This window comes from Lissotriton helveticus, chromosome 8 (assembly GCF_964261635.1).
Source record: "Lissotriton helveticus chromosome 8, aLisHel1.1, whole genome shotgun sequence".
NCBI classification, from domain to species: Eukaryota; Metazoa; Chordata; class Amphibia; order Caudata; family Salamandridae; genus Lissotriton; species Lissotriton helveticus.
Window position 1 is genome coordinate 1,136,378,313 of NC_136069.1, and position 19,632 is coordinate 1,136,397,944.

Sequence of the window (19,632 nt, forward strand, 5' to 3'; positions counted from 1 at the left end):
AAAATGGGACAGGAATATGTGCTGCTCATCAATTCCATCATGTGAAACAGTGGGATATGGTACATATGGCGGCTGAGTAAAATAGAGTCAATTTGTATGTACACGTGTACAGTAAAGCAACTCGGAAATAAGCTATATTTCCCTTTAAAATATCTCATTCTACCACAGTATCCGCAGCACTTACAAACCACATCAAATCACATCAGAACAAGATATGAAAATGTAATCAGCACAGCCTGTGACAAGAGGGATTACTTTACAATATGTACACCAAAAAAGAACATAATTATGATACATTGTGCTGACAACCTGAAAATTCGATTTCCTAACTATAATGTCCCTGTAACCTTTGTTTTTTAGTGAATTTTTACATTTGTTTAACTTTTTAATCCTAGCTGTAAATTGTCACCTTAGAGAGTGGGTGTGTGGGTCTGTGAGTGGTTCTATGAGTACTTGTGTGGGTTTGTGAGTGGTGCATAGTATTATGGGCATTTGCAAACTTAGGGTATGTAAAAGGTAGAACCATGGACTCTGGTCTCACCAGGATCCAACAAGAAATAAACCACTCATCTTAGTAACTACACATCAGAGTGTGCTCCAATAGATCAACAATGAATTAATCTCTGTTAAGTATTTCAGATAATTTTTCAATGTGGAATACAAGAGGAAATACACTTGCTGTGCCTTCGCCAAGCCCAAGAAGTTAGCATTGTTTGTGCTGTACTGAAGTGGAGCTTCAACTGGGGCACCTGCTATGTTTATATTTGTAAGTGCTTCACATTGAGTTTAATTTCTGTGAAATCAGCACCAGGGCCCAATTCCTACCACATTTTTCCTAGAAGAGTCCCTAGTTTAGCTGAAAATGCCTACCCAAATAGAGTACTTTTATGTGGTAAGTGCTACCTCGTTGGGTAAATGTCTCATGCACATTCTACACTACACCTGCAAGGGCCGCAAGGTAATGTTTCAGTGACATTTGCCCAAACTTAGTGAACAGTGCAGAACATGGAATGGAAGACTCCACTGTGTCTGCTGGCACAGCCTGGTTCTCACACTTCAAGCCCAGCACCATAGCAAACCCCTTATTCAATCAATCAATCAGGGATTTATAGAGCGAGGTACTCACCCGTGAGGGTCTAAAGGCGCTGGAGGGCTATTCGGGCAGCTCCAAGGTCATCCGAAAAGCTTGAGGTCTTTTTCTGAAGGCTTGCAGTGTAGGGCTTCACCTGATGCTGAGGGGCAGTTTGTTCCAAGTCTTGGCCGCGATGTAGGAGAACGATCTGTCCCCTCTTCTGGCTCTGTGGAAGCAGGGGATTTCAGAGAGGGCTAGGTCAGCGGAGCGGAGGTTTCTCTTGAGGGCATGTAAGGAGATTCTTTTGTTGAGGGATTGGGGTCGGTGGTGCGGAGGGATTTTTTGGCATGTGTGAGCAGCTTGAAGGTAACTCTATTTTTGATGGGGAGACAGTGGAGATTGCAGAGGTGCTGCGAGATGTGGCTGTGTTGTGGGATGCCAAAGACAAGTCTGGCTGTGGCGTTCTGGATGGTCTGGAGTTTGCAAAGGAGAGATTTGTTGGTTCCGGCATAGAGAGCATTTCCGTTGTCCAGCCTGCTTGTGATGAGTGCGAGGGCGACGGTCTCCTGGAGTCAAGGATCCATTTGAAGGTCTTGCGTAAGTATGCAGAGGGTGTTGAAGCATGTGGCGGACACAGCGTTAATCTGTCTGTTCATGGTGAGTTAGAAGTCGCGTATGATGCTGAGGTTGCAGGCGTGGTCTGTGGAGGTGGGGAGGTTCCGACGGCAGGGGCCACCAGGTCATCCCACGCGGCTGGGTTGGATACGAGTAGAGCTTCAAGCAGCTGCTGCTCATCCAGGATGCGATGTCCTCCAATCCTTCCGGGAAACTGTGCCTGGTGATGTTTGGGCCCTTGGTTAGAGAGAGGATGAGCTCGGTGTCGTCGGCGTATTCTACTATGCTGAGTCTGTGTTTTCTGACGATGGTTGAGAGGGGGGCCATGTAGATGTTGAAGAGTGTGGGGCCTTATTGTACACTACCCTACCTGTGTGGTCAGCGATAAAGGAGTCATGTGAATCTATGTAAGACTCAGGTGATGACACGATGATGAAAAGCACCCAGGAGGCTCAAAAGGAACCTATCTCCCAGCATGGCACAAAGCTTCATGGATCCCAACAGTATAAAAAAGCTGACTGTTTGACAAGACACCACAGGCTCAGTTTACGCTTTTCCAACCAGAAAAGCATAGGCTTCAACACACACATTCATTTGAGGGCAAAAACATCCTTGATAAGAAGTCCCTTACCCCTCACCTTTAGGATAGCGCATGCAGCCTGAGATGATAAAAATCAGACATCTCATCAGGAAGAAAGTGAGTGGCCCTATCCAAAGTAACTACCATGTCTGCGAGTCAAGCCATTTGGGAGAGTCACAATATTACCAACATTCTTCACTTGTGTGAATCAGAAACCTGTTTCTTGAATCCAGGAAGAACACTATCTCCCCCATGCTTAGAGGAAACATAGTAATACGTTTACTGCTTTGGTGATCAGAACTTCTGCTTTGTGTCAATGAGGTTACTGGAGACAAGATATGGGAGGCCTCAATGGGGGAACCATAGGAGCAGATTCTCTACAACTTCCAGGGACCTAAGTCTCACTAAGCATAGCTTTGCAATAATGCAAAAATAGATACAATCTATTTTGAACTATCTTAGCTGTTTGGATAAAAGGGAAAGGAGCATGCAGGATTAAATCCAAATTCAAATTTTGCCCAAGGAAAAAAAAGGAATAAACAGATGAATTTCTATTTTGCTATGTCTACATAATGAGAAATGGGGCAAAATATTTTTTCTCCAATTTTAAATGTGAAACATAGCACTGCATTTGATACGAATTCAAGTGATATCTGCTGCATTATGGCAAAAATATATTTAATCAAATGCCTATCAGGATAGGCGTATATGGATGCAAAATTATTTTGCCCTAAATTATACTGCTGCCTAGTTTAGGTAATTCCATCCCCCGCGAAGTGCAGTGGCTTCATGCATGTTTTTATCTAACCCACTGATACCACAAATCTCTCGCTTGTCAGAAATAATTACTGCTTACTAGCTCAGTTATACATGTACGCCAAAATGCCTAGTTTTGCGCTCTCTATCATGTTAATTTTCTATCTGCATAGCTACAGTCCTGGTCACAAAGGTATTCAAACACCTAACAGTTCTTCTCTTTACCCTGCAGGCTAATAAATGGTCATTCCAGCAATCAGACAGACAGAGTTACAATACAATCCCACCACTAATGACTGCTTTGAGCTCCCCCAGTTTTACATGCTGGTGTGGAGGCACTGGCTGACATCTTCAATGACCATTTCAGGTAGTTATATTTTGACCACCACATTGGCTGCCACCACACTGGCAGCCCTCCTGGTGCTGCACATGCAATGTATGTTACCCCTGTTAAGATGCTTTACAGAGTTGTTGCAGATACAGTTTAAGAAGCAGGTAAATCTCTAGGTTGTTATTGGGTATGCGAAGATGGTGTCACATTGTTGGTCCCTTTATTGTGTCTATTCAGGCATGTTAAGTAGCTGCCACTTTAACCTAATCTCATGAGGGATGTTGACTGAGAGTGATACTATGTCCAAGTACCAGTCCCAGTTTGACTCTCAGGACCAGATTTATTCATGCTCTGCACTGGGTTTCCATCACTTTTGTGATCCAAACTGTGCACAAAGTGTTGGGGTGGGATTTACAATCCACACAAAGATGGATCTGCGTTGGAAAGTATCCCAAAATAACCCAAAAGTCATGTTATTTACTACTGTGCATTGCCTTGCATCAAAGGGGTGGTACATGGGTGTTCCAAGCAACCACACATGGTTTTGAAGCAAATCACTATCTACTAACATTCATAGACAGGGATTCACTCTAAAAGCTAATGCCTCCTCGATGCAGGTGCAACAAGTAGAAATGTTTTCATGTCTCCTCATATTTTCATATGTGAATGTGTGCTGCATTGTACAGCACACATACAATGATGGTTAAGTGTTGAAGGATAGTTTAAGCATTGGAAGTGTCCCCTTTTAGCACCAAACATATGCTTTAAGGAATGCATGCATTCTTTCACCATGATGCATGGGTTTGTGCATAGGGGCATAGCAGCCAAAAGTGTAGTAGAGCTGAGGGACAGACAAAAATGCAGCATGTCGTAGTATATATTGGATAACCTATGATTGCCAACAAGGAAAAAAAGTAAACAAAATACAAATTCATGTTTATTTTGCCTTTTAACAAGGCCTCAAGTAGTTTAGGGACATGTAACACTATAACTGTTTCTGGATTTTTCAGTTTCAGCCTCTTGTATTCTGGGACCTATAGTTTAGCTTATGACACCGTCATTAGACTTGACAATACATGAACAGTAAGAGCATCAGTGACACAACCTTCAAAAACAATATATAACAGTGCATAACACTTACCTGTCAAAAATCAAGAATTGATCAATTTATGTGATATTTTTATGGACGTATTACACTGATTGTCTTCTAATCGCAATTTTGTTAATTACATTTTACTGACAACATTGTCAGTTGAAATTGTACCTTGGTGTTGTGTTCTGTGGTTAAAGTTTTAATGAGTAAGGATTTGGAAAATTTCTGAGTAACACTGTTGGTGGCACAGTGTTGACATTGAGCACACCCTTACACTAAGTGAATCAATATTGGCAAACAGAACTTAGGTGCTGACTAATCTTCTACCACTGCCATCATTTGTTGTATGTGACATAGCTGCAGAATAGTTGGCACCAACAGGAGGAGAAACACAAGGTTCTTTACTGACACGGAAGAAGAATAAAACAGATAGGAACAGTTAAAGATTTACTTGCTCACAGAATAGGTACCACTTGAGCACTAACAGTGAAAGCTTATGTTCCTCAGTGTAGGAAATAGGCTCCTCTCAATTAAACCCCCTAGATAATTCACTTTTTGAATACTCCTTTTTTAAACTCTCTCACCCCCTTTAAGTATCACCTACTGGCAGAAATGTTATTATTAGTTGAGAGGGATAGAACCCCACTAAAAAAGATAAACACAATCCTTGACAGGGTGAGTCACAAAAGTCACTAAATTAACCAGTTACAGCCCTCTGGTAGCTTGGGACAAAGCAGCCAGGCTTAACTTAGAGGCAATGTGCAAAGTATTTATGAAGCACTCAATCATTAAAAAAGTGAGAATAAAACACAAGAAAAAGCGAAATTTCAAAACATAGAGTCAATTTGAAAGAATAAAATTACACCAAAACAATCGCGTTCCAATCAGTAGAACTAGAGATATGAGATTTTAAATTTTGGGTAAAAATAGAGCCACAATTGTGAGTATCTGGTCGCGCTGGACCATGACAAAGTCACACATTCAGGCTGACCACGATGAAGTGCAAGCTGGGTACAGGACTTATTACGGCCACTGGGAGTAGTACCTTCTGTTCTTGCTGCAAGGTCAATGCACTTTGTTTGGTGAGGCTTTGCGTTGCTGGGGATCGGATCTGATGGAGCTCAGCAGTGTAGCGAGATTCTGTGACTTTCGCGTTGCTCACTGTCTGTTCCAATGAAGCTGTCAGCTGTGGGTCATGGCTTTTTGAGGTTTTGCATCACCCTGCTTTAGAACTGGTGCAGCTTTCAGATGGTATCTGCGCAGTGTGGCATTGCGAGGAGTTGTGTCTCCCACCATAGGTATCAGTGGGGTCTTCAGTTTTGAAATGCTCAGCTTTGCAGGTCCCTGTGTCGCTTTTCCCCAGATCTGATGAAACCACGTCAAAGTTTCTCGCCTGCTACAGATATAATTATTGAATTTATGTATCTATGAGTGCTTGTAACTGAATCTGCTGCCTCGCTTTGCATCAACTAATCACCTTATTTTGCTGATTTACATTTTCACTTGTCTTATTATTTCTTTGGTGCTGCTTCTACTGCACCCCTGGGGTCTGTTGTCACTATTCTCTCTCAAAATTCACTTTTGTGATTATTGCCCAATTTGTGTTTGTTGTGGAATAAAACTAATTTCAGCGGAACCGTTTTACATACTGGCTGAGTTATCATTACTCCTTTTAAATATCTTTAACCTTGTTTTGACGTGGTTTCATTTAAGTCTGCACAGAAATATCTGTGTCAATTATAAGTTTATTTTTGAATGAGTTCCATGTGAACACATATTTCAAGGATCACTCCAGCAGAGGCAAAGCAGCAGAGCTCATGCAGGTCGAGGCAGGTCCAGTTGGTGCTTGTTACCTGGCCAATTGCAGGGCACGCCCAAGAACCTTGTTTTGTGCATGTAGCTCAAACAGGAGGTTAAGCAACTAATACTTGGAGTTAATCTGGATAGCCTGGGATCAAGGAAAGCTGGTCCACAATTACTCTCTATTCAGACAGCAAATCAGTCATTATGCTGCAAGAAAGCCAATCTGGCAGCAGTTCTTCTTCTGAATCTTCCACAGATCTGAACATCTTCAGGAAGAGCCTCAAGATCTGGCTTTCAGCTGACTCGAAGCTGCACCCCCTCCCCCACAGCGTCTTGAGACTCTCATGTGTGGGTAGCGCACTCTAAAAATTCCCTGATTGATTGATTGATCCAGGAGAATTCTGATGAGAGGTTCTAAAGGTCCAACATTTATACCTAGTGACAGCCTTGTGTGTGTTTCTCTGGGTTTGGCTCCAAACTGTCTAAGATGACTAAGGCAAAAGCATACCTGGTGCAAGGTTCATTTCTGTGTACGGCAGGCAGAGCACTCTGAAGTGTAATGAGGGCATAATACAGCCCAGAACATCATTGAGGGGGGGCGTGGCTTCACCGCATTGCAAGATGGCCGCAAAGTGTGCAAGCTCTGCTGGCCGAGCTCACAATCCTTTCAAGCCCAGCGACCATGGAACCCATCTTACCATGACATTGAGGGAGGAAAGCATAGGACACACCAGTGGGCATGAGGAATGGTGTGGGCCCCCACACTAAAGCCGTCTGGTGAGCGAACACTGAGCTGGGGAAGAGAGAGGTACTGTGGCCTATTGGGGCCTTCTGGATCGGGATTGCTTGAGTCGGCACAACACAGTGGCCGTCCCGCAAGGGGGCTACCCCAAGAGACGCACCTGGAGACCTCAGAATCAGCAGAGAAAGGCTGAACTGGTCAGCCTGTGCATCTGCAGTGAGTGCAGGAGACAATACTCTGGGGGATTCACCCGAAGACCTGGCGGCCATCTTCAGCCGAGATCTATTTGGCCTTGGCACTGGGGAGGCAGCCTGTGCGGACACAAGGGGACTGCGCAAACGCCGCCTCCCAAGCAATGACCACCCACAGCGGGCATCCGTGAAGGAAGAGACACATCTGAGCACGAAGCATGGCTCACTGGAGAAGCCTTGCTGATACCGGCACAGCAGAGCCGGGCGACGGTCAAGAGCCGGGTGCCTGCAAAACCATTTGCCGTGCCGGTGTGCACCTGCGACGCAGCCCGGGGACACCTGCTTAACAGCGGAGCCGGTACAACAGCGGAGCCAGTGGTGGATTTGCGTTGCAATTCTACCTGTGGACAAGCTGTGGAGCTGCTTGCCCGCCCTGCGTGGAGACACCTGTGGCCTCGGGGGCCTCGCAGTTATCGTGAATCGGGCAGACCCGACGAGACAGGCTGCCTGGGGCAGAGCTGACAAGACAGGCCAGAGGACGCCAAAAGTCAACTAACAGAAACACATGCCGCAACCCGGCAGACCACTGCATCCATGCCTTACGGTAAGAATCGGCGGGCGGGCCGTGGGGGGCCATCTCACTGGTGACCATGACGCGATGGGCTAGATCACGCCCCCTGACCCTCAAAGACTGCTCACACTGCACCACCCACATAGAGAACATTCAATCTGTCCCTGGCCTGAGAGGCCGAAGATTCTAACAATGCCATGCACAAGTGCCAGATGTGCTGTGCTGACTGGTGAGCCGCTGCCACTTCCGGCATAAACTTGTGCTTCCTGGGCACGGGGGCCCTTGGCTCGGGACCGGCTGCCCCCGCGTATCTGCTGATATACACATGCTTATGAACATGGGTAAACTGGAGGGCAGGTATTCCAAGCTCTCCATTGAGAAAAAATGCAGTGCCCGGCAGACGGACCCGAGGCAGAAAATGGCACCACTGTACATCCCCCGGGGGACGTCAAAGAGCACGACCTAGACCTGAAAGAAATCATGCTGGAGGTCAAGTTCAGTTTGAAGAACATTGATCCTAAGCTGGACCTGCTCACTGCACGCCTGGACAGTGTGAAAAACAAAGCTGTTACCCATGATTCCGAGCTAGACCACATAGAAACACGCGTGGACGAAACAGAGGATAACCACACTGCCACATCTGAGCACCTCCTACACATGGATAAAGTCTTGGACCTGATTAAACAAAAGAACAATGACCAAGAGGTCCGATCGAGGCTTAATAATCTCCGGGTTGCAGGGGTGCCGAAATAGACAGCTATCTCAAGAATGGAAGACTTCATGGAGGAGATGCTGCGATACCTCTTTGGACCTAACTATCTCAAGTCTACATTGTCAAGAGGGCCCGTAGAACCCTGGACCTGCGGACAACCGGGGGCCTCCACCCCATCCGATAGAGCCCCATTTGCTGAACTATAAAGACTGAGACACAGTCCTCCACCTAGCAAGAGAAAGAGAGGCCAAATCCAGTACAGAGGTGACAATCTATCATTTTTCCCAGACTTTACTTTGGTGGTGCACGCAGCCCATCGAGACTTACAGCCGGCCAAGAGACTCCTGCAACAAGCCAATATAAAGATGCCATGCTCTACCCCGACAATCTAAGAATAACACAGGATGGAAAAACGCACAACTTCATGAATCCCAAGCAAGCCCTCAAATTTGCTAAACAACAGGTAAAACCTAGGGGTGGGCGGAATATGCGAAGTTGCCTTTCACAAAATTCCGCGAAACGGCAAGAAATCTCCATGAGCACGCAAAATTTCACGTGCTCGCAGAGATTTTGCTGCGCCTGTCAAAAGTATCGCCTGTAAAGTGGTGCTACTGTGTTTGTGTGAGAATAAAACATAAAACCAACCTGGTTACCGTGTCTTTATTTATTTATTTGATTTATTTGCCGCTTTGAGGCCAACGTGTCGTGCTTTATTTATTTATTTATTTTTCACGTTTTCTTAAACTTTTTTTTTACGCCCTTCTCCATCCAGGCCCTGCACTTTGAAAGAGAAAATGGAAGAACCAGACTGCTTTTCCAGCAAGTCAGTAGGATCGAGAATCTCGATCCTACTGACTTGCTGGAAAAGCAGTCTGTTTCTTTCATTTTTCTCTTTCAAAGTGCAGCGTCTGGATGGAGACACTTGCAGGAGCCCGAGTGTGACTGTCCACTTCTCTGCCTCCCTCCCTCCTTCTCTCTCTTTCTTTCTGTCCTTCTCTACCTCGATCTCGATTCGAGATCGAGGTAGAGACGGACGGAAAGAAAGAGAGAGAGGGAGACAGGGAGGGTGGGAGGGAGGCAGAGAAGTGTACAGTGACACTCGGGCTCTGTCTCCTGCAAGTGTCTCGATGCAGATGCTGCACTTTGAAAGAGAAAAATGAAAGAAGCAGACTGCTTTTCCAGCAACAGAGTTTCATTTGATTTTGGATCCATTTCACTGGGGAACAAATGGAGGAAGTTTACCAGCAAGTCAGCAGGATCGAGATCGAGGTAGAGACGGACTGAAAGAAAGAGAGAGGGAGGGAGGGAGGGAGGGATGGAGAGAGGGAAGGAGGGAGGGAGGCAGAGAAGTGGACACTTAGGCTAATGCAAGTGCTTCCGGGTGAGGTTTAAAATACCTCATGCCCATCGAATTCCGTTCCGCCACGGATCGGGGAAGTTTCGACATTTTCACGTTCCCCACGGAACACAAAAATGTCAACATTTTGCAATTGTTGCCAGCGGAACGGAATTTACTGCCCACCCCCAGTAAAACCCAAGAGATCACAGGGAGCCCCATCTCAGGTCCCCACTGAAGTGCAGCTGAGCAAAAATGATTAAATACAACCTGACACTGCTTGGGCCTGGACTCGAAAGCAAATGGTGCTGACCTGCTACTGGAAGGCCTGGGCCCTTAGAGACACGGAGAATCTTCTGATGCCTTTCTTCAGGCCTTCTCGAACTGCACCCTACTTCGTTGTAAGTCGAACTATGTTTGGAGGGTTGCTGTGGGGACGCAGAACCTCACTGCGAGACTCTTTGTGACCAAGGACTCTGTTCTCAAAAGCTTTATGCTCGGCCACCCAGCCTTATCTGGTGGGTTAGCTCCTGTGGCTACTGCACTGCCCCTATGGATAATTACCAGATGTTCCAAATATGGAAGCGGAAGTCTCAACCTAATTGTGGGGGTTGGAGTGGGGGGATGACATGGCGGGAGGGGGGTTGGATTGTACAGTTCCTTGAAGTTTGTTGAAGATATTTCCAAAATGTTGGCTTTCTGACTTGCACATGCATCTTTTTTATTAACAAACACACTGGCAGGAACACAGCTTATACCACTTGCACATGGCGGTATCCCACGCCATGGCTTGCCATTGTCGCAAAGGACAGAGATGTTTGGATTAGCCACAATGAAGCTCATAACATGGAACGTCAGGGGTCTAAATGTTGGTAGAAAAGTCTGCCTGGTACTTGCCTACCTGAATAGACATAAGATAGACATCTGCCTACTTCAGGAGACCCACCTTGTTGGGTTGGGCTCTCCCTCCACTACTCACTAGGGTTTGGGGCACCTCTACTCAGCCATATATTCTAATTATGCAAGGGGTGTCTGCATTCTTATCCATAAGGGCCTGGCCTAGACTACGAAACACTGCATTTGTGATAGCGACGAGCGGTATCTCATTCTGACAGGCACACTCTATAATCACTCCGTAACCCTTGCCACAGTCTACTGCCTCAACTGGATGTTTTTTTACCATGTTCTGGCATTTGATTGCAGGCACTGAATCACGGACAATGATTTGGTGTGACGACTTTAATATTCCACTGATAGATGCTCTGGTCAGGGAGGGCAGATCCAGACGACCACATCCACAAGACGCCCTGACTTTGACCACGATCATAGCTGACGATCACCTTATGGACATTTGGCGAGACACACACACACTAATACATGTGCTGGCTCATTTGTTTCCCTACACCAAGGAGCAGAATAGATTACTGGCTGGCAACCAGAGACGTGCTCCTCTGGCAACCCATGGTCACTCACTTGCCTCGTGCCCTCTCGGATCATGCCCCAGTGCAATTGACTCTCCATCGCCCAAAAGCGCCTCCGAATGCATTCACATGGCGATTGCCCCCTGGGGCCCTCAGGGAGTCTGTCTCCAGGAAGGAAATACCTGTAGCAATTCAAGATTATTTTGAGCACAATACTGGGTCAGTTAGTTCCCCCACCACACTATGGGATGCCTTTAAGGCAGTAATGCGAGGTGAGTGCTTAGCCAAACAGCTTGGCATTCTAAAATCTGTCTGTAGTACGATCACAGCGCTTGAAACTGACATCTCCACAATCAAAGCCCGGGTTCACAACTCTGGCAATCCTGATACCCTGCCCAGCATACGTGAAAAGGTGTCAGTATACCAAGAGGAGGCAATGCAGGAAATCCTGTTTTTAGGCAAGAGACCTAGGTGCATAGGTTTGGGGAGGTAGACTGCCTTGCAAAACTTTAGCCTGCGTGCTCCAAAACCTGCATGCCGCTTCGTACAGCTCTGATCTGATTGACCTAGATGGTCAACATCATTCCTCCGCACCAGAACTGATGCGGATCATGGTTGAATTCTATTCTGTATCGAACACCGCCAAGAGGTCCAGAAGGATGAGGGCTGCAGTTTCGCCTCAGTAAAGGCTGGTGTGGACGTTGTCTGTGGTGACGAGGGGGGCGGTCTTTCTGCTGTGGTTGCTCAGAAGCCAGCTTGTGAGAGATTGAGGATGTGGTTTCCTTTGATGAACTCGGAAAGTTGGGCGTTAATGGTCTTCTCAATGATCTTGGTTGGGAAGGGATGCAGAGATGCAGAGAGATGGGTCTGAAGTTCTTGAGGACTGTTGAGGCGGCTGATGGTTTCTTCAGCAAGGGGCTGATCTCTGCATGTTTCCAGTCTTCCAGGAAGGTGGCAGAGTTGATGTAGCAGTTGATGGTGCAGCAGAGTTCGGGGGCCATGGAAGTGCTGGCTCTGTTGAAGTAGTGGTGCGGGCAAGGGTCTGAGGGTGCTCCAAAGTGGATGCTCTTCATGATATTGAGGGTGTCATCAGTGGTGAGGGGAGTCAGGCCGAGTAAGATCTTTTGGAGTACGGTGTCATTGGGTACTGTGGTTGCAGGTTGGGTGAGAGGGTCTTGGGTATTGAGGTTGTCAAAGCTGTTGTATATCTCTGTAATCTTGCAGTGGAAGAAGGTGCCAAGGTTGTTGTAGAGGTCTTGGGTAATGTGGGATGTTTGCTGTCTCTGTGCTGGGTTTGGCAAACTCTTTGACCACAGCAAAAAGTTATTTGCTGTTGAGTGCATGGGCGATGATCCTATCTTGTGGGGCTGCTTTCTTTATTGTTCTTATGAGGTCTTGGTGTGCGGGGAAAGTGGCTTTGAAGGCTTAGTGGTCTTCCAGGGTCTTGTTTCTTCTCCATCTCTTCTTGAGCCATCTACAGGTGCGTCTGGACTCTACAGGGTGGGAGAGAACAAGCAGACTTTCTTTGAGTGTTGCTTGCCTGGGGCATTCTTAAGGGGAGTCAGTGTGTCTGTGCAGTTGTAGATCCATCAGTAGAGATTGCGTGCTGAGGTATTAGAATTGATGGATGTCCGTGGAGGAGTTTTGTTGAGGGAGGTGGTGAGCTGTTCTTTGGTTACCTTGTCCCAGCTTCTGCAAGGGTAGCGGTGGGCATTGCAGTGTACAGCGGGTTTGGAGAAGCAGAAGTGAACACAGCTGTGGGCGGTCCACAGGATCTCAGAGGTGTGGCTGAAAGTGATGTTGTCTCTGTCCAGGAGAAGATGGGGTCAAGCGTGGGTCCTGCTGAGTGGGCTCGGGAGGTGATCAGTATGTGGTGTCTAGTGTTGAGCGCATGGAGGGTGCTGCCGTTGTTGTGGTGGATGGTCTGGGAACCAGGGTCCTTAGTGCTAGGTGCTGTCCAGGCGTGGATGGGTTCAGACAGGCTTGCCTTAGGTGCACCTGCAGAGTGCCCGCTGTATGCATGCACAGCAGCCACCCTTAAGAAGTGTGAGGGGGTGGGCTGGACAGCTGGGAGGAGGGAAAGCCGCACTGGAGGGAGGCAGGGCTGCGAGGGCAAGCAGTGCCAGGGACACAGTGGAAAATGCCACAAAAAGTGAAAAGAGACAAGAATGAAAGTAAAGGGACAGCAAAAGTAAAAAAGGCAAAAAAGGATGAAAGGAAGGAAAAGGAGTTCAGAAAGGAAGACAGCAGAGAGACAGAGGGCAGAGCAGAGATGCCCCTCCACTGGACAATTAATTGATTTTGAAACGCATGAATATGTATCACAAATGAAACCTTCAGATCTGCTTGACTGATATTGTAAAGAAACTTCAAAGAGAGTAGAGTGAGCCTTCTTTCCTGTAGAGTTTTCAACATAAACTCCGCATTCAGTATGCCTCTGTGGTGGGCAGTATACCTTTCAAAAAATTATCTTTCAGGAAAGAAAACACACATTATATGTGGGGGCAAAATGTTACAGGCCTGTTGGATAGCAACTCCCTGGGGATGTTGATGCAAAACCTTACCTGCTAAAAGGTAGACATGCCTTTACCCCAGAAAACCTCAAGGCAAGCATAATGTTTGAAAAAAAATATTTTTCAAATGTTTTCAACTTTGCATTGAAGCTGCACTGTACAGCATATACATGAACTTGGAAAAGCTTTGAAGTATGTCTATATTATATATATTTTAAGGCAACAAGGGAACCCAAACAAGTCGACCAGGGACCTTGGGAGTTAATTCTTTTAAACAACAGTGGCCCCTGTACACTATACTTAGACATACTTCAATTCTTTTAAACAACAGTGGCCCCTGGAGAAGGGAGAGTATTAGAGCAATGAATATAGACTCAGTCGTTACTATATTGAATCCACACGTCCGGCTAGACATGTCGATTCAATATAGTAACGACTGAGTCTATATTCATTGCTCTAATACTTTCCTTCTCCAGGGGCCACTGTTGTTTAAAAGAATTGAAGTATGTCTAAGTATAGTGTTTATATGGTACCCTTCCAGTGTAAAACCTTTGGTTGACATCACACCCTTACCTTATGGTGTAAGGGTGTGTGATTGGCAGAAGGCAGCCAAAAGTGCACCACCGCATGGGGAGAGAGAAACAGTGCCATTGTTCAGTAGATATGGTGCATTTTTGCCGTCACTTTGACGCAACGCTGAAGAGCAGCTTTGGATGCCACACTACATTGTGTCAACCCTTAGTAAATCTGCCCCCAAATCTAGACCTTATGCTGGAGGAATATACAACACGATTTTGAGGATGGTAGTAATGGAGACTCTGAGCGTCTACAACGAGGCCGTTTCAACGAAAACCTTAACCACGCATGCATTACAACGCATGCGTGGTTACAACGACAGCCTTTACCACGCATACTTTTACTACGAGGTACGTAGTAAAGGCATGTGTGGTAAAGGGTACATATAAAAAAGGGGGGTGGGGGGGGCTTCCCCCCCCCCCCAAAAAACACTCACCTTTAGACGAGATGTGCAGGCAATCGGCATCGCAGAGGAAGGAAACGGCCGTTTTTTTTCTCCTACGTATGACGTCACCACGCAAAAATACGTGGAGAAAGAAAGGCGTGTAAATAGTATTCCGTAGTAACGCATGCGTGGTAAAGGCATGCGTTACAACGGAGTTCGTTGAAAAAACATACAACCAGTATTTATAGTACCTTCAATGGCAGATAGTCAATTAGCAGACTTTCTCCATTAGATCTGCCAAGGTTGGTACGTGTGTTCTGATACCATGGCTGATCCATGGAGTGTGGTATGCTCTGCAAAGTGTTTGTAACTCTTTAAGGGTTGCGCCCCTGTAAACACGGACACCTGCAATGGATTTGTAATTTATTTTTTTGTGCAGAACGATTTATATAGTACAATGTGTAATTGTGTTTATCATTTCTCCTAGCTTGATGTGGGTTCTGTATTTCACCTAAACCACACACAGTTGCACGTAGCACATGCACGTGTTATTACTTTGAATGCTGTCATTTCATGAATATTGTGTGAATTTTACAGCTGTGTAGATTGTTCTGATTGGCCACAACTTTATTTTTATGATAATTTTAGGACTGTGTGGTGCAGTGCTGTGTTCGCATGTGGGTGCATGCGATTCTCAGGTGCTTTTCAAGGTCTTTTGCAGTCATGTACAGAGTGGAATTTGTCTTGGATTTACAGCTGTGCCCATACACATTCATGTGTTATTGGTCAGTTTGGTTATTGATAATTTCCTAGGAGAGTGTTTGTAGGCAGACAGACCATCAACAATGAATATTACTTATAACAAGTTACCAGTCTCTCCCTTGGAAGGCTCTGGGCTTTTCGCTTGCTCTCTCTCATGCTGTTGAAGCGACGAACGAGTATCTCCTTACTTTGCCTTTCACTTTCTTCATTAGGCAGGTTGTATTTGCTGTACGAAATATTCTGAAATGTAAAAACATAACTTGAAATTTTACATTTTTTGAGAAGGAAGGAATTGACCAATAAATCTCAAAGCGGAAGACAAAAGATAAAGCGACGTTGACATTTTATCATCCTCGTTTTCTCTACATAAGTTCCTTTCACCGTGAATCTATTATGTTAACATTTCCATATATTTTCGCAGCTGTAGCTTTATTGACTTACATTATTTGTTTGCACTGTGTATTATGTCAATGCTCTGTGTATTATGTCAATGTTGCTAACAACAAAATCTATATTTATTTCACCGTAGGCGTAGGCTACCTTTTCTTTTCTCCCGCGAAATAGTGTGTCTCCCTTTTAACTTGAGAACGTTCTGAAAAATATAATTATAGTGGAAATGTATTAAACCTCCACTAAGTTTGCATCACAAACAGGAACAGTGCAAAGTGTTGTGTTGGGATTTACTTTTCAACAGAAATTATGATTTGTATTGAAAAGTCACCTAAAGTGACCCAAAGTAGTGCCTTGTGTTAGATTGGCGTTCGCATGCAGCCAGCGATTGGCAATGGCATACCTCCAGGGGGGATGTTTAGGGAGTTACCTTGTGCTGCCAGTACGTCACTTTTCTGCCCCATATTTACGAGGACAGGAAAACCCAACCTGCTTGGCTTTTCATTTCCTTGTAAATACGGCCCCTTTACACGCAGCACTTTGCATGAAAGGGGCATTCCATGGGTGTTGCTGTGGGTATTCCCACGCAACACTCATGGAATCAGACATATTTCCAGATTAGCAACAATGGAGGAGTACCCCCTATAGGAGAGGAAAATAGCAATTAGCCACTTCCTAGTGTTGATGTCAAGGTTAGCACATATAGGTTGTGCAAGTTCCAAGTGGGCTCTAGTGTCCAGCCCACTTGGAACTTGCACAACCTATATGACTAAATAATATAGCCAGTCACCTGATGGGGGTGACTTCACTAACACTATATATGTTATATGTATACCCTTGTTGTGTCTTTCCTAGTACGCAATCCCAACCCCGTTTCCCCTTTTCTGTCTTACAGGTTTTTTCCTAAACTAGGATTAAAACACACCCTTTTACGTTAGATCACAATTTTGTGGTCTTTAAATTGCACGTGGGCAGGGCGCACCTTAGCGTGTGCGTACCACCCCGTGTAATTCTCAGGGTCCTGACGAAAACCATAGAATTTTTTGTGATGGTTGAAACATGTAGACCTTTTTATCATCTTACTCTGTAATTTTGCACATAGCACACTTCGCTATTTTTAATACATTACACTTCTTGAGACACCAAAGCCTTCCTAATTAGGCACAGGTGCCACACTGGTTTTATTGGGGTTCAGACGCTCAAGAATAAAGTCTTGAAGTGAGTAGTACTGGCCCTTTTTAATACATCTTTCACTGTAATTTTTAAGCACATATAAAAAACAAACAATAACCCGCTCCACTGTAGTCAGGTGTCGCAGCACACCCTATGGGCATTCGGCCTATGGGGTGGGACCCCGATGATGAAGCATGTCACCAACTAGGTTGGTGAGTGAGGGGTCTTCTCAAAGGACAAGCATTGTCCGGTAACGGGTTGGGGCACACTGTGCTAACCTTGACATCAACACTAGGAAGTGGCTAATTGCTATTTTTCTCTCCTATAGGGGTTACTCCTCCATTGTTGCTATCATTAATCCCGGGGACCAGGAGTTCCCACCTCACATAGTCTGTGTAATTTCCCTAACTCTCCCCTTTGTTAAACACATTTCCAGATTAACAAGAAATCGTAAATCTGGAAATGTATCTGAATGCTACGCCTCCCCAGGGGAGGCTTAGGGAGGAAGAACAAGGAGAAATGTATTAGTTGTTTTCCTCTTTCTATGCATGCAGCATTCTGCAGCACACGTAGAACGAGGAACTAGCCTCTAATGATTGTTTATGTACAGGAAGGTGTCCCTTCCTGCCCATAAACAATCCTTTAAATAAATGACTTTTACAAATTCTATGTGTACTAATGCAGCACACATGGAAGATGGAAAACACTATTTCTGATTGTTTATGTGCAGGAAGGGAACCCTTCCTGCACATAAACAATCATCCCCTTGATGCAGGCATCCTTGGTGTCAGCGTCAGCGCATGGCAGCAGTTTGTACGCCATAGCGGGGGTAAGCACAGAAATGCGACATATTGTTGTAAATATGTTGCATCCCTGTACTTCCAACTGACGCATCGAGGCGCAGCAAAATGATTTGCTGCACCGCGTTGCATTAGTTTATTTTAAATCTGCCCCTGTCTCTTCACTAATTAGTTGGGTACAAATGCTTTCAGTCAGGTAATGTGAAGTGTCTGTTGAATTTCACCTGGGATTTTTATGTGCCCACACTGACAAAAAAAACACACACACACACACACACACTTTTCTATGTTTTGAAGCCCTTAAAAAAATGCTGATTAGTTGGAAAGATTTTGCATTTATGTACCCCTAACAGTCCGTACTCCTCTCTTATCACTGTCCCTTAAGTCCCCCATGTCCTTTTATGATATAATGTGTTTTAAAAAGATGTCCCAGCGAAATTGAAAGGAAATCTGAAGCTCAACCGCCCCCCCTCCCCACCACCACCACCAATCACACTGCCCAAGCTACCCCCCTGCCCATTGGGTTTGGCAGAAACCCCTATCTGCTATCATTTGTAGACAAGGAGTAGCGCCAAAAACATGATGCCTCCTCGAGGCAGGCGTAATAGTGGAGCTCATTCTGAATGTCTCCACACTCTTCCAATTATTCATGTGTGCTGCACTGGCATTTATGCATGGCAGTCTAAAGTGTGCCAGCTGCTGGGGGAAAGAAAAGCACCACCATATCTAAGTAGATATGGCACTTTTTTTCTCCCTCCCTTTGGTTTCTGTGCTGTTCTGCCAAAAGTTAGTAAATTTACCCTAAACAAAGGGGAAAAGTTGCATAGTGCCTATAACAATTATTTCATTCCTTTGTTTTAATGAAGGCAGCTTTTTTTGGACAATTACAAAAAAATGTGTTGTATACAATTTCTAACTCTCACAAAGCACTCGGAGACATTTTGGTGAATGAGTTCCCTTTTAAAAACACTTTAATAAAAACAGATACACATCTAAAAAAACAATTTTTGGCGCACCTATGAACAGAAGGTGCTAAGCAGAAGATAGCATTGAGCCAAATAGCAAACCCAATCTGGGAATTTGTCTTTGTAGGGCACTCAGCAGCATCATGTATACATCTTCAGTTCAAAAGTACGACAGAAAGGAGAGCAGGACTGTACTCTACTGTACAGATCACACACCTCTTTCACATCGTGTGTGTCTTCTACATGTCCATAGTTGAGTTAGACAACAATGTTCGAGGGAGGAAAGTTTCCTTCGATCATCTGGGTGCCCAAACCCTTCTCCCCACCCCGGCAATGTTATTTGTATTTCCTTTCCTGTATTTGGGAATGAAAATAACCAATAGTTCTACCTCTATTGTTATTTTGGGTGCTAGACCTAAGGATGGAAGGATGGAATGAATAAAGAGGGGAGAAAGTAATCCGGACAGAGCTGGAACTCATTATCTATTCTTCTTAGTCAGGGCTAGGTCCAATTTAATTAGCAATTTTATTTTCAGGATCATGATGGACAAAACATATTATTCAGATATTGTATTTCTTTTGTGGTGAACACTGTGCGCTGTTACTTTGACTTGTGACTCTTTCCCTGCTGCCTGAGGTCCATTTTCGCGGCAGCATCGATGTTTCCAGCTGAAGTTGTGTTGTTTTGGATGGGCATTAGATACTGAAGCTATTTTTCATCTTACATTATTTCCTGAAAGGAAGCTGAGTTATGAGGATTTAATGTTCCCTGAACCTACCGGCTGCTTGAAGACTTGCTGTGCGTTTGAATTGCCTTGAGCTCTTGCTGGTTGACTATTTCCCAC

The 19,632-nt window shown here is 45.2% G+C and overlaps 1 protein-coding gene across 1 annotated transcript in view; it reads right to left on the reverse strand.

The window, feature by feature from the left end:
• The window catches only part of LOC144773862 (sodium/hydrogen exchanger 4-like), a 513,028-nt gene that overhangs the window by 12,135 nt on the left and 481,261 nt on the right, over positions 1-19,632 (reverse strand). The window contains exon 12 of the mRNA XM_078658947.1: positions 15,568-15,699. Coding sequence (XP_078515073.1) covers positions 15,568-15,699 — 132 coding nt within the window. The remainder of the gene's footprint in view (positions 1-15,567; positions 15,700-19,632) is intronic.